Source organism: Erythrolamprus reginae, chromosome 2, assembly GCF_031021105.1.
Source record: "Erythrolamprus reginae isolate rEryReg1 chromosome 2, rEryReg1.hap1, whole genome shotgun sequence".
Lineage (NCBI taxonomy): Eukaryota > Metazoa > Chordata > Lepidosauria > Squamata > Dipsadidae > Erythrolamprus > Erythrolamprus reginae.
In genome coordinates this window covers 336261788-336278455 of record NC_091951.1, presented here as the reverse complement: position 1 = coordinate 336278455, position 16668 = coordinate 336261788, and the positions used below count along the sequence as shown (strand labels likewise).

The window sequence follows — 16668 nt, the reverse complement described above, 5'->3', positions numbered from 1 at the left end:
CATGTTGTGACTCTTTTTGACAAGTGTGATTTTTAAAGGGTGGGGCTTTTTTTTTTCAGTTCACACTGTTCAGTTTTGCAATTTCAGGTTATGCCAGTTTGTTTATAGGCTGTGTAAACAGCCTAAATTTGGAAGAGCAATTCAGAGGAGTGCTTCCAAAGACATGCTTGCATTTATAGAAATAGCATTTAGACATATACAGTGGTACCTCTACTTACTAACTTAATTCGTTCTGTGATCAGGTTCTTAAGTGGAAAAGTTTGTAAGAAGAAGCAAATTTTTCCATAGGAATCAATGTAAAAGCAAATAATGCGTGCCATTGGGGAAACCACAGGGATGGTGGAGGCCCTGTTTCCTGCCAGGAGATTCCTACTGAGGCTTCTCCCCGCCTTTTCTGGCCCCGTTTCCTCCCAGGAGATTCCTAGAGAGGCCACACGGAGACTTCTCCCCGCCTTTTCTGGCACTGTTTCCTCCCAGGAGATTCCTAGAGAAGCCCCATGGAGGCTTCTCCCCGCCTTTTCCAACCCTGTTTCCTCCCAGGAGATTCCTAGAGAGGCCCCACGGAGGCTTCTCCCTGCCTTTTCTGGTTACAGTTTTGGAGGCTCAGATTTGTAAGTGGAAAATGGTTCTTGAGAAGAGGCAAAAAAATCTTGAACACCCAGTTCTTATCTAGAAAAGTTCGTAAGTAGAGGCATTCTTAGGTAGAGGTACCACTGTTTACCCTCTCTAAGCATTTTGCAGAGTCAGTTATTGTCCCCAGTAATCTGAGTCCTCATTTTACCGACCTTGGAAGGATGGAAGGCTGAGTCAACCTTGAATGGGTCAGGACTGAACTCTTGGCAGTGGGCAAAATTAGCTTGCAATACTGCATTCCAACCATTTTTACGATTATGATGCATGTGTCTTCTTAAAGGTTCTGTTCATCTATATGAGTATTTCTGAGCATGAAGATGTGCCTTAGTGAGCCCCATGCAAATTTTCAAGCTCCTTAGGTATTCAAGGAGTGGCTTTACAATGCAAATAGTTAAAATCTTACTAATTTATAAACCTATCTTGTAATTTACTGGCTATGAAGCATGATAGTTAAAAATAAAAGTCTAATGTCCTAATATTTTTCCGTATAATTTCTCTCTATTTTTTAAAACAAGAATCAGGATAAGTATAAAACTGTTCTGTCGAGCTGTCTGGCAGAATCCTCCCGAAAATTCAGATACAAATTTCAGACACACACACGTTTGAAAATTCAAAACAATAATGTTCTTTATACTGAAAATGCAAATAAACAAAGCCCTCTTTTTGTATAGCAAAGAGCACTCGTCTGCAAACAAACTGGTAATTTGTACAAGTCCCTTATCAGTTCTGAGATAGAAGAAGAGAGGAAGAGAGAGAAACAGATAGAAAAAAGAGAGGAAGGAAAAGAAAAAGAAAAAGAATGCGAGTAAGGAAGAGAGAAAGAAAATCAAAACCTAGTTTGAAATTAGCTCAACTATTTAAGTGGCATTTTGATATTGATAGAGTTGCCCTATTATGAGCTCACTGTTATAGACACACAGTACAGTATTTTATTTTGAAATTCTCTGAGGCAAAACAGGGTGGGTTTTTTATTTGTTTGTTTGTTTGTTTGTTTGTTTGTTTGTCTGTCTATCTATCTATCCATCTGTCTATCTATCCATCTAATCTATCTATCTATCCATCCATCCATCCATCCATCCATCCATCCATCTATCTATCTATCAATCTATCCATCTAATATATTTATCTATCTATCCATCCATCTAATCTATCTATCTATCTATCTATCTATCTATCTATCTATCCATCTAATATATCTATCTATCTATCTATCCATCTAATATATCTATCTATCTATCTATCTATCCATCTTATCTATCTATCTATCTATCTATCTATCTATCCATCCATCTAATATATCTAACTATCTATCTATCTATCCATCTAATATATCTATCTATGTATCTATCTATCCATCTAATATATCTATCTATCTATCTATCCATCCATCCATCTAATATATCTATCTATCTAACTATCTATCTATCCATCTAATCTATCTATCTATCCATCTAATCTATCTGTCTATCTATCTATCTATCTATCCATCTAATCTATCTATCTATCTATCTATCCATCTAATATATCTATCTATCTATCTATCTATCTATCCATCTAATATATCTATCTATCTATCTATCTATCTATCTATCTATCTATCTATCTATCTATCTATCTATCTATCTATTATTTCTGTGCCGCCCAGTCCCGAAGGGACTGCCGCTCAGACACTATACTTTTCCGCCCACCCCCCCCAAAAATTAGAGGGAACACTGCTTGAATCTATTATGTTTGGGGGTAAGACTCCATAATTGAAGTGCTACTTAGACCTGAGCTATACGGGAAATCAGTAACTGGTTTGTAAATGTACATTGTCTTAAAGCAGAGCTTTTTAAACTGCTCTGTGATCTGAATTTTTTTAAATCAGATTTTGCACACTTTGGAAGAAAGGACCTTTCAGAGATGTTGGCTGCTTTGCTAAAAGACTGATTCTCAGCCTTAATTATAGAATGGCTTCATAATGGGCTTCCTGTCAACATTCCAATTTAATTCCATAAAATGCAGTCTGCTTTGTTGTATTGATTAGTTCTCAGAAGTCTTCAGGTCTGTGAAACTGCAAAATGAGGAGGAAATTACCCCTGTAGGATGGATGCTTGCTCTTGCTGTTGTAAAGATTTGACACATTTTATTGCTTTATTTGGGAGTTGCCTCCACTATAATATTGCTGATAATAGATTCAGTAAGTGATGCTCACTTTTTTCTTTGAGAGAGAAAGAGATGGAGAATACATAACTGTGTATTCTGTAAATACTGTGTGTTTGTGGTAGAAATAATGCTATTACTTGAAGACAGATTTTCTCCAGAGCAAATTTCAAGGTGATGGGAGAGAAAAAATGCCTCGCTTAGCAACAGAAGCTCAATTGTAGTCGTAAATCGAGGTCTGCCTGTAACCTTGTCCAGATAATAACAGCCTTTTTCTTCTATACATTTCCGTTTCTTCTGTCCTTTCCAATCCCAGCCAAATGGTATAAATTAGGATCAACATTTGTTTGGCCAGAACCAAAGCCAAGCAAATGGCACTCAGCAGTCATAAAATTTGGAATGCCCTGTGTGGAAATGTATTATCCTGATGCTGAGGTCAGATTTCTTACAGGAAAGATAATTGTTCTACAGAGCACTGATGGGTATGCATAGAACAATGGGCCATTATTCTCCTCCCCTCCCTCCCTCCCACCGCCTTAATATTGGCCAGACACATTGACAATCTCAGTGCATCTTTCAATCCTGATACTTAGAGGCATTATCTGGGCACATCATTTGGGTGTCTTTTAGTTGAGTGCAGTCTTCTTTAACATGGGGCAAATTAGAATGACAGTTGCCTTAATTCTCAGTGTTAGCCTTGCTGTGCGGAGTTAAATTATATATGAAATACTGTATATTTTATACTTGATGCTTTGTCATTCAGGGTAAGCTGCCCAGAATCTGTAAACAGTTTGCAAATTATATATACAGCGTTCCCTCGATTTTCGCGGGGGATGCGTTCCGAGACCGCCCGCGAAAGTCAAATTTCCGCAAAGTAGAGATGCGGAAGTAAATACACCATTTTTGGCTATGAACAGTATCACAAGCCTTCCCTTAACACTTTAAACCCCTAAATTACCATTTCCCATTTTCTTTACAACCATTTACTCACCATTATTACTGGTACTCACCATTGAATAAGACACTTAGTGATCCTGATATTTATAAACATAATTATTTATTAACAATTATTTTTTGTTGTTATTTATTTGCAAAAATTATTAGTTTGGCGATGACGTATGACGTCATCGGGCAGGAAAAACCATGGTATAGAAAATAACCCGTGAAGTATTTTTTAATTAATATTTTTTGAAAAACCGTGGTATAGGCTATTCACAAAGTTTGAACCCGCGAAAATCGAGGGAACACTGTAGATTCATCAATACAGAAAACATAGAGTTACAAGAGTTCCCTTAGCGAACGTTCAAAGTTATTTGTTAAGCGCTCCCTAAACAAATGGTTATAAGTTGCGAACTACCAGTGCTGTTGAAGGGAATGGAAGGCAGATGAACTTAGATGTTTACTGTCAGTTGGCATGTTCGGCAGAGTTTTGTAACAAGACAGCTGATTATGGCCAGCAGTATTGCCAGATTGAATGGCACGTCTAAGGCTTCTTTGTGATTTTAAACTTTGCAACCTTCGATGCCCGCGTGGAGACCTTTGGAATTCGGGGAACAATAAAGCCATATTACAGTAAAACATTTTTAGAGTACAGTGTTCCCTCGATTTTCGCGGATTCGAACTTCGCGAAAAGTCTATACCACGGTTTTTCAAAAATATTAATTAAAAAATACTTTGCGGTTTTCCCCCCTATACCACGGTTTTTCCTGCCTGATGACGTCATATGTCATCACCAAACTTTCGTCCACCTTTAATAAATATTTTTTTAAAATAAACTTTAATAATGAAACATGGTGAGTAATAATTTAAAAGGTTGCTAAGAAAATGGGAAATTGCAATTTAGGGGTTTAAAGTGTTAAGGGAAGGCTTGTGATACTGTTCATAGCCAAAAATAGTGTATTTACTTCCGCATCTCTACTTCGCGGAAATTCAACTTTTGCGGGCGGTCTCGGAACGCATACCTCCGTGAAAATCGAGGGAACACTGTATATTATGAGTGAATGCCTCTCAAGCAAACTTCAGAACACAGCAGATTGCTAAAATCTGGAAGACGTTAATGATGTACCCGTTTATTCAGCTAGAAGAAATTCTCATTTTAAAGAAAATAACACAGTGCCACATATTCAGTTTCTTCCATCGAAAGAGATTTAAGGTTTTGTTCACATTCTAGACATTTTTTTTTTCTGATTAAGTTCCAGCTTCATGATTTGCACAATGTTTTGTTGATAGAATTATTTTGAAGGCGCCAGCTAGTACAAGAAGATTCCAGCTTGTAAAATCTCCAGTAAATGAATGTGTAATCTTGGTTGCGCACAGTTATTGAAAAGCCACTCGCCTTGAGCCACAAAATGGGCAGCAAATAAATGTGATAAATAAATAAAATAAATGAAAGGAGCTCATGACCACCCTGATTCATGAATTTTACTGTCAAACTGTTCTTATTAGTAACAGATTGTCCCTGACATTCAACGAATTTAATTTAATAATTTAATTTAATTTTGTTCTGTCAGGCTCTCTGGTACACTCCTCCCAAAAATTCACAGGTACAAATTTCAGACACACACACGTTTGAAAATTCAAAACAATGTTCTTTATAATGAACATTCACTTAAACCAAGCCCTCTTTTGGTATAGCAAAGAGCACTGGTCTCCAAACAAACTGGTAATTGGTACAAGTCCCTTATCAGTTCTGTGATACTTAGCTTGCAGCTGTGAGGCAATTCACAGTCCTTCTTCTTTCACAAAGTGAAACACACTTTGCTCTGGTTTAGTTTCAAAGTGGGGAAAAATCAGCACACAAAAGGTCAAAGTCAGTAAAGCAGTCACGAAACACAACGATCAGATAATCTTCCACAATGGCCAAACTCACAGGCTGCTATTTATAGCAGCCTCACTAATTACCACAGCCCCACCCAACCACAGGTGGCCTCATTTTCTTTGATAATAATCTCTCAGTTGTTGTTGCCTATGCATCGCTCTCCGCATGCGTGGCTGTATCATTAACTCTTGTTCTGAATCCAAGGAGGAGCTAGATAATTGATCTCCTTCTGAGCTGTCTGTCCCACTCTCCTCCTCCCTGTCACACATGTCTTCTTGGTCAGAGGAGCCTTCATCAGCAGATTCCACCAGGGGCAAAACAGGCCTGCAGCATGTGGATGTCTCCCCCACATCCACAGTCCTTGGGGCAGGAGCTGGGCCAGAGCTAACCACAACAAATTTATTCGATTTATAAGCCTCCAGTATTTGTTTCATAACTTGTATACTGGGATGGTAGGAAAGATTTGTGACTTTCATTAGTGGGGCCTTCCAGGTTGTCATGCACTATCTTTTGGTCTTCTACTTTATGAACCACTGTGTATGCTTTCGGACTCCTGCTTTTAGTGATTCAGTATTTATTTATTATTTATTAATTGGATTTGTATGCCACCCTTCTCCGAGGACTATCAACTGAAATGTAATAGTACCCCTTGCTCCTATTTTAGTGCCATGACTGGGTTTTTAGATGTGAGTGCAGTGATGGATTCCTACAGGTACAGTCAGGTGCGCAGTACCAGTAGAAAAATTTTGATTTTTTTTTCTTTTTTTCCCTTCTGGGCTCTGGGTATGTTTTTCCTATCATAGTAAGTGAGGTTGAATGTGTATAATTTTAGAAGAGCATTGCGTGCATGTGTGTGTACATACATAATCAGTTTATTTATTTATTGATTGATTGATTAATTGATTGATTGATTGGATTTGTATGCCGCCCCTCTCCATAGCCTCGGGGCGGCTAACAACAGTGATAAAAAACAGCATGTAACAATCCAATACAAAAACAACTAAACAAAACCCTTATTATAAAACCAAACATACATACAAACATACCATGCGTAAATTGTAAAGGCCTAGGGGGAAAGAATATCTCAGTTCCCCCATGCCTGACAGCAGAGGTGGGTTTTAAGAAGCTTACAAAAGGCGAGGAGGGTGGGGGCAATTCTAATCTCTGGTAGTAGATAATGTATATTTAATGTATATGTGTGTAATTACATATGGCATATATACATAGGATTAAACAGTATATTTTGGATGTTCAGTAATAGTAAATAGATAGGAAAGTTGTATCTCTTTGAGGCGAGGAGAGGCCATGCACCCTAACCCTAGACGTGAGTGACGCCAAGTTGGCCACCTTTAAGCCAGTCACATGACCTTTTAAGCCTATTCCAGTCACATGATTGTCAAGCCACTCCCGCCTGGTCACACGGCTGGCAAGCCACACCCACAAAATAAGCCACACCCACAATATGGTATTTTAAAAAATTGTAGCCCTTCACTGTGTCAGTGGTGTGGGCCTACTAGTTTGCATCCCACGTAGTAGTTGAGAGTTTAATCCTAGGTAGTATGAACAGATGTTTCTCTCTTAGGGCACAAAGAAAAAAATATCTGCTGTAAACTCCAGGTAGGCATTAGGAAGGGCATCCAGCCAGAGTGGGCCTTCTCCAGGTCCCGTCGACCAAATAATGTCGGCTGGCGGGACCCAGGGGAAGAGCCTTCTCTGTGGCAGCCCTGACCCTCTGGAATCAACTCCCTCCAGAGATTCAAATAGCCCCCACCCTCCTTGCCTTCCGTAAAATGCTCAAGACCCACTTTTGTCGCCAGGCGTGGGGATAATTACCATCTTTCCCCTTTTTATTATATTTTGGGCTTACTGCATGATAGATTAGGTTGAATGTGTGTGACTGCATAGCTAGGGGTTTTATTATGTTAATGGATCTAAATTTTTATTGTTAGATTTGTAATGTATTGTATTATTGCTATGCTGTGAGCCGCCCCGAGTCTTCGGAGAGGGGTGGCATACAAATCTAATAAACTATAAACTATAACTGTAAACTGTAAACATTCATCTCCATCAGTTGCCCTGACTCTACCTGAATTAAGAGACTACAGGTAGTCTCTTAATTTGGAGACTACTTGAATTCAGAGATTCTCATTTTAAAGAAAATAACACAGTGCCACATTACAAGTTGTTCCTTGTAAAAAGGAACAAAAATGGGCTTTATGCAGTATCGTTTTTTACCAATGTCTGTAGTTTTGATTTTATTTTAAAATGTTTTGAGGGGGGAGTGTAATTTTTTTAAATGTTTTCCTCCATACAAACTTTTCCCCATACCCTGTTTCCCCGATAGTAAGACACCCCCGATTGTAAGACGTATCAGGGGTTTCAGGGGGGTCGGCTAATATAAGCCGTACCCCGAAAGTAAGACATATGTCTTACTTTCGGGGAAACATGGGGGGTATTGCCACCTCCCTCTCATCTAGCTGCGCGCCGCCTCCTGCCCACGTCCGCACCGTCCCCCTCTCCATACGTCGCCGCGCCGTCCCCTGCACTTGTCACTGTCACCTCTGCAAATTTACTCGGGCACGTCCCTACTCCAAAGAAACCTCCCCCCCGCCCGTCACAGAAGGTAAAACATATGTCTTACTTTCGGGGAAACACGGGGGTATTGCCGCCTCCCTCTCATCTAGCTGCGCGCCGCCTCCTGCCCACGTCCCCCCCTTCCATACGTCACTGTGTCTGCCGCCTCCGTCTGATCCAAATGAGCGCCGCCTCCTGCCCACGCCTGCGCCGTCCCCCTCTCCATACGTCACCGCGCCGTCCCCTGCACTTGTCACTGCCGCCTCTGCAAATTTACTCGGGCACGTCCCTACTCCAAAGAAACCTCCCTCCCCCCCCGCCAGTCACAGAAGGTAAAATGCATATACACTAAAAAAACACATTTTACACAGGTTTTTTTAGCTGTCAGTGCCCCTTTAACAATATAAGACATACCCCGAAAGTAAGACATAGTTGGGCTTTTGGGGATAAAAAGAAAGTAAGACACTGTCTTACTTTCGGGGAAACACGGTACATTTCAAAATGGTTGGATTGCAATAAAAACAGCATTTAGTTAGTAAATCATTTATTTATGTATTTATTCAATTTTTATGCCACCCTTCTCCTTAGACTCAGGGCGACTTACAACATGTTAGCAATAGTACTTTTTAGCAGAGCCAGCATATTATATCATATATAATTGTCCCCTTTTAAAATAAAATTAAAGCTTTAAAGAAAGGCTGTGTATTTCCACTGTTGCAACAACCCAACAGCCCACATATACAGAGAGATAGAGTTTAATCTCTGGTCTGGAACAGTGTCCCAGTAGCCTCTTGTTTCTCACTCTTTTTAGTGATTGAAGCAGTGATGAAATAGTGATTATTAACCAGGCGTTCTTTGGACATGAGATTTATTCTCAAGCAATTCATGATTTGCATGCCTTAACAGGGCCCTTTGAACTTCTGAAGGCTGATACTAATAAATGAAACTAAAGTTAGAGATTGAAGAACTAGAAGCAAAGGAATGGACAAGATCAAAGAGAATTCTGGAAATTCATTTGGAAAGACATTCTTTAGGCAGGCAAGAAAACCTAGCTCATTAACCTCTAACTCACAAATTCTTCACATATAAAGTTTAATCTCAATCATGTGGTATACCTGCTTTCATAAACTTTTTTTTAGAAGCAAATAGTTTTCTGGTTTGCTTTGGTCAGTGATGGGCTGCTGCTCCCATGGGGGGGGGGGGTCACAGTGGGGGTAATAAGTTTATGCACTATTTATTGGATAATTAATAGATTTTTTATTGTCCTTCCTTCTCTAGTAATAGTAATTAATTAATAATAATAATAATAATTTATTAGACTTGTATGCTGCCCCTCTCCGAAGACTCGGGGTGGATCACAACAGTAAGAAACAATACAGTACAAATCTAATAATTAAAAACTATAATTAAAAACCCACTATCATTAAAAAACCAGTCAATACAATACAGTCACAACCACACATAACTCTTAATGGTCAGAAAGGGGATACATTAATTTCCCCATGCCTGCCAACATAGATAGGTCTTTAGGGTCTTGCGGAAGGCGCGGAGGGTGGGGGCAGTTTGAATCTCTGGGTACCTTAGTATAATCCTTAATTACTTTTAAAATAGGAAATAATTAAATAGTATGTTTTTACCCATAAAAGCTTTAATCATTTTAATCATTACCTAGAACTGAACTTTTATAGCAATTAAAGAAAATTGAGCTACTTGCCTAATCTGTTATCATACTGAACCTTTTGGGTTCAGTACAAAACCTTAAATTTTACTGTGCTCTTCAACAAATAAAGCTGTCTATCCTTTGTTCTTTTTGTGGTTATTCAAATAATGTGACTTAATCAACTGAAAAAAGAGTCCAAGCACCTATTTGAAAACTTATCTTGGTCAATAAGCCACTTCCACCCAGTCACATGACTTTTAAGCTACCCCGGTCACATGATTGTCAAGCCACTCCCACCTGGTCACATGGGCGGCAAGCCACTCCTATCTGGTCACATGACCATCAAGTCACACCCACAAAATAAGTCACACCCACAAAATAAGACACACACACAGTGTGGCAGTAAAAATATTGGCAGCCCATAACTGGCTTTGGTGCACTATGATACAGATATTTCAGGAGAAGTCTGACTCATTATGCCTTTGATTTTTTTTCCAGCTTTGTTTGATCTTCATTGGTCCCTATATCATACAGTTGTAAAATAATTTAAATAGAATATTATTTACACATTAATAAAGTGTAATGTTCAGTATGGCAGGGGAAGTTGAATTCAAGATTGTGGCAACTGAAACATAGAAATGTTAATATAAAACAGAGTATTATGAGATTTAGAATAATTGGTACGATTGTATTGGTAACAAAGGCAAAGACAGGGATAAAATGTGAAAGGGTGTATTCAAAAGAATATATAAACATGTAATGTAACATATGTATCTATAAAGAGGTGATATAAGAAATGAAACAAACATAAGAAATCGGGCACAGATCTGTAATAAACTATAGAAATGTTGCTTTTAAAAACTTGGAAAAACTAATAAACATTATTTTTTTAATGGATGATCTTCTCTTGAATGAGAGAAGTTGCACAACAAATACAGTTGTAGCTAGAACAAATCACCTCCCAGACCATCCATGCAAAACCCGAACTATTTTTATTAGGAATCATAAGACAAAACTTTAATAAAGAAAACAGATATATTATAATTCACATTATTACAGCCGCAAGGATTCTATATGCACAATACTGGAAACAGGGAAAAAACCCAACCGTTCTATCCCTTTTGATTAAAATAATGGAATGTGCAGAAATGTCCAAGCTAACAAAGGAATTGCAAAACAAGGATGAGTCAGATTTCTATAAAGCATGGGACAAACGGTACCATTGGTTAAAAAAAAGAAATTACTTAAAAATTATACATCAAGAAAAATGTCCAACTAAAACAGCATGTAAAACCAGTAAATAACGACATGAATCATAATACTAAATTGAAACGATATAATGTAAACATCGATCGACACAAATTTTGAACTACAAAGAAACTGAATGAATAAATTTATAAATCGCTGATAAATGATGACACTAGCAACTATGTCAAATACATATGGATAACACTTCAGGAAAATCTATACCACCTATATACTTAAACTACAGGCCGCAAAACATAGAAGCCCCAGCTCTAACGCTGGTCCCCCACACTCTTCTTACTACTCTTTCATTGCTCTATTTTTCTATTCTTCCTCCACTTGTATTTCTTTCCTTTCTCTCTAAATCCCTTTTCCTTTCTTTCCCTCTCCTTCCCCAATTACGCATGCTATATAAGTAATGTACATTATATATATTCCCTTTACTTTTCTGTACCCTATTTTTAATGTAATTTTAAAAAAACCCAAATACAGTTGTAGCAACAAGGCAACAGGATGAGCTTAAATTATACACGGCATCACATGTGCACTGTATCAGCTTGGACATTGGACAGTGGTTCTTAATCGTTGCTGCTTTGATTATTGAAATTGGTCCTTAATCAAGCTAATAGCTTGAGTCAACAAGCTTTTCTTTGCTTTGAAGGACAAACCGATCATTATTTAATTTTTGAGTTGCCGGTGATTTCGAGAAATAATTTATCATTTGTCTCCCATTATTAATAAGTGTCAGATGCAGCGGGAACTTGACATTTTAATAGCTGAGTGTTTGTTTGCTTTTGTGTGTGTGTGTGTGTGTGCGCGCACTTGTGTTAACTTGGAAGTATTTCAGCTAATGATATCTTTCTTCCTTCTCTGACTCATGCCTCTTTCATCAACCCTTGACATTTCAGGGATGTGGCTTCGGAATCTGACAATAACATCAGGCAGATAAATCAAGAGGCTGCCCACCGAAGGTTTCGATCAAGGCGACACATTAGTGAGGATTTGGACCCTGAGCCCCTGGACAATGTTGATGCCCCTGAAGTACGTGCAGGATTTGAAATGGATCCTTTCATAGTTTTGGCCAACCGAATATACTCATTTGTTGATTTATTGCCTTGTTAAAACTTCTGTACCACCCTGATTACTCATGACTTTAGCCAAAATGACTGTTTAAAATGTCTTAATTGGGACTTACAGGCTTTCAAATGGAATGTGTACCAAAGGTAGGGCTGACGTACACAAGTAATGTAAATGTTTGCTGTCATGTCATCTTTCTCTGATTATTGTGACAGTTTCAAAATGGGTGAACAGTGCAGTCAGGTGGTAGGGAAAGCAAGTAGAATGTATGGCTGCATAGCTAGAGGTATAACAACCAAGAAGAGGGAGATTGTGAACCCACTGTATATAGCGCTGGTAAGACCACATTTGGAATACTGTGTTCAGTTCTGGAGACCTCACCTACAAAAAGATATTGACAAAACTGAACAGGTCCAAAGACGGGCTACAAAAACTGGTGGAAGGTCTTAAGAATAAAACCTATCAGGAAAGACTTAATGAACTCAATCTGTATAGTCTGGAGGACAGAAGGGAAAGAGGGGACATGATCGAAACATTTAAATATGTTAAAGGGTTAAATAAGGTTCAGGAGAGAAGTGTTTTTAATAGGAAAGGAAACACAAGAATAAGGGGCACAATCCAAAGTTAGTTGGGGCAAAGATTAGAAGTAACGTGAGAAAATATTATTTTACTGAAAGAGTAGTAGATGCTTGGAACAAACTTCCAGCAGACGTGGTTGGTAAATCCACAGTAACTAGATTTAAACATGCCTGGGATAAACATATATCCATCCTAAGATAAAATACAGGAAATAGTATAAGGGCAGACTAGATGGACTATGAGGTCTTTTTCTGCCATCAATCTTCTATGTTTCTTTTAATGCTACTTGGTCAGTGGTTCTCACCATTTCTAATGCCGCGACCCCTTAATGCAGTTCTTCATGTTGTGATGACCCCCAACCATAAGTTCAGCCCCAATTCTCCCAACAGAGCTTTAAGTTGATTGGCAGGAAGGTCAGAGGGACACTCCCCACTGTAAACGCCTGATTGGTCGGATTGTAAATATACTGTATGTTCCAAGGCGCCAGGATAGAAGCTTTAGTTCCTAACACCATTTGAAATTTGTCTTTTCTGATGGTCTTAGGTGACCCCTTATGAAATGCTTAAGATACAGTATATGGCAGTGTTTCCCAACCTTGGCAACTTGAAGGTATCTGGACTTCAACTCCCAGAATTCCCCAGCCAGCATTCGCTGGCTGGGGAATTCTGGGAGTTGAAGTCCAAATATCTTCAAGTTGCCAAGGTTGGGAAACACTGGTATATGGTCTTCAACTCCCAGAATTCCCTGGTGAGCATGTGTCCTGGCTGGCTGGAATTCTGGAAGTTGAAGACCATATGCTGTATCTTAAGGTTGCAAAGGTTGATAAACAATGTCTTAAATGATGCTCAAAGTATAGTATGTAAAGTTGATTATCAGAGGTTAATTGTGTTCTAAGTCTTAAAGGTACATAATTGATTTTTTTGGTTTAATGGATAGCCAAACAAATAGTAGAGATTACTATATTCATCGTCGACACCTTTTCTTTTTCTCAGCCTTGGGAAACCATTTCTGAAGAAGTGAACACGAGTGATTCCTTAAGCCTGAGCTTGCCCCCTCCGCCTGCTTCCCCTGTCTCACGGACCAGCCCTCAGGAATTCTCTGAGGAATTGAATAGAAGACTTCAGATCACTCCTGATTCAAACGGGGAACAACTCTCTTCTATAATTGTAAGAGACTTGAACATTTATTTTACTACTCTCCTAACATGTGCATTCTCACTTGTAGAACTTACCTCAGAGTCAACACCACTAGTAATGTTGTGTGGACATGGTGGTTCAGGCTAATAAGGGTGTATGTTTGTTTGTTTGTTTGTGTGTTTGTTTGTTTGTTTGTTTGTTTATTTACTGGATTTGTATGACGCCCCTCTCCACAGACTCGGGGCGGCTAACAACAGCAATAAAGCAGCATATAATAATAATCCAATACTAAAACAGTTAAAACCGCTTATTATAAAAACCAAACATACATACAGATATACCATGCATAAAATTGTAAAGGCCTAGGGGGAAAGAGTATCTCAATTCCCCCATGCTTGGCGGCAGAGGTGGGTTTTAAGCAGCTTACGAAAGGCAAGGAGGGCGGGGGCAATTCTAATCTCTGAGGGGGAGTTGGTTCCAGAGGGCCGGGGCCGCCACAGAGAAGGCTCTTCCCTTGGGTCCCCCCAAGCAACATTGTTTAGTTGACGGGACCCGGAGAAGACCCACTCTGTGGAACCTAACTGGTTGCTGGGATTTGTGCGGCAGAAGGCGGTCCCTGAGATAATCTAGTCCGGTGCCATGAAGGGCTTTATAGGTCATAACCAACACTTTGAATTGTGACCGGAAACTGATCGGCAACCAATGCAGACTGCGGAGTGTTGGTGTAACATGGGCATGTTCCTCTTGGTTTAATTGAAATTATAGGACAATTCTACGGTGCACCACAATTATGATGCAAAGCATACTTACCCTGAGGGCAATTTCCACAGAATGCAGTGATTTACCTAAGCCAGTGTTTTCTCAACTTTGGCAACTTTAAGACGTATGGTCTTCAACTCCCAGAATTCCCCAGCCAATCATCGGAGTTGAAATCCATACATCTTAAATCTGTCAAGATTGCAAAACACTGAACTCAGCAAATAAGTCAAAGCAATTTTGATCCGAATTCAATGAGCCTACTTTTGAGTAAACACCGTAACTGAGTAATAATATTTATGCTGTTAAATGTGTATTGTGATTTCATTGAGAAGAGATTTTATTCTTACTCAAAACTTCAGTGAACTCTCTGAATGGTTCATTGAGATACGTAAATAAACAAACAGCAGTTGGAATTTTCTTCCCCCTTTTTAGAAGAAATTACAGTAATTTTCAATGTTTATATATTAATTACAGTGATGGTGGACCTATGGCACGGGTGCCACAGGTGGCACGCAGAGCCATATCTGCTGGCACGCGAGGTGTTGCCCTAAGCTCAGCTCCAATATGCATGTGTGTGCCGGCCATGTGATTTTTGGCTTCCAGAGAGCCTCCTAGGGAAAGGGGAAGGGGTTTTTGCACTCCCCAGACATTTCTTCAACGTTTAATCAAAAACTTTGGGGATTGCTACCCAAACTTGATTATGATTTAAAATGATTTAGATTAATAAGATGCAGTATGATGGGAAAATTACGCTGCCAGTAAATTATTAGTCTACACCCGTCATTTCAAAACCATTTCTTTATGATTTGTTGAAATGCCTTTAAAGGAATTCTTAAGCATTCTTAGTTCCATTAAGTTGCCTCTCCTAAAGCTTTTCCAGATGTAAAATTCTTTATGTAAAACTAATGTTCCTTATGATTAAAAAATAATGGAATATGCTACTATTCAAATGATTTATGAAGATGAAGATAGATAGCCTGCTTAATCCGAACCACATTGGAATTTGTCTCTGTTCTTGTGATAAACATTTAATAGAGCAAATGTATCCTTGCAGTTAAATAGAAATGTATTTCTGTCTTAACCAAGCTTCTAATGATAGCTGTGATTATAGATTTATAATAGTTCATCAGAAATTTGGGCTCCATTGGGATCATAAGTTGAGCACTTCCTTTATTGTTCTGAGAATTGTCCCTTTGTATATGGGTTTATTTGATGCATATTTTAAGTGTTCCACTATGAAAAATAGGAGGACTGCTGTTACTAGTAAGGAAACGCCAGTCTGGCATGGAAACATATTTTAAGTTACTTATTGCAAATGCTTGAAAGGCAAATATTTTTCACCAATCTTGAAAGAACCTTCATAATCTTGCAAGTTGCTTCATAAGATTTTAAGTTATTTCTTTGTACCATACTTGGAAAATCCTGACAATTGTTCACAGTTGTTTCCCAAATAGTAAATGGAATCACTGAAGATGGGAGACAGTGAATTTAGGGGTAGTGATTTCTGACAGTCTCAAAATGGGTGAACAGTGCAGTCAGGCAGTAGGGAAAGCAAGTAGGATGCTTGGCTGCATAGCTAGAGGTATAACAAGCAGGGAGAGGGAGATTATGATCCCGCTATATAGAGTGCTGGTGAGACCACATTTGGAATACTGTGTTCAGTTCTGGAGACCTCACCTACAAAAAGATATTGACAAAATTGAACGGGTCCAAAGACGGGCTACAAGAATGGTGGAAGGTCTTAAGCAAAAAATGTATCAGGATAGACTTAATGAACTCAATCTGTATAGTCTGGAGGACAGAAGGAAAAGGGGGGTCATGATCGAAACATTTAAATATGTTAAAGGGTTAAATAAGGTCCAGGAGGGAAGTGTTTTTAATAGGAAAGTGAACATAAGAACAAGGGGACACAATCTGAAATTAGTTGGGGGAAAGATCAAAAGCAACATGAAAAAATATTATTTTACTGAAAGAGTTGTAGATCCTTGGAACAAACTTCCAGCAGACGTGGTAGATAAATCCACAGTAACTGAATTTAAACATGC

General features: G+C 38.8%; 1 protein-coding gene across 5 annotated transcripts in view; it reads left to right on the top strand.

Annotated features, from left to right (window-relative positions):
• NEDD4L (NEDD4 like E3 ubiquitin protein ligase) overlaps positions 1-16668 on the top strand; it is a 441323-nt gene that overhangs the window by 351298 nt on the left and 73357 nt on the right. For all 5 annotated transcript variants that reach the window (XM_070743513.1, XM_070743512.1, XM_070743511.1 and 2 more), the window contains exons 10-11: positions 11981-12113; positions 13721-13894. In XM_070743513.1, coding sequence (XP_070599614.1) covers positions 11981-12113; positions 13721-13894 — 307 coding nt within the window. The remainder of the gene's footprint in view (positions 1-11980; positions 12114-13720; positions 13895-16668) is intronic.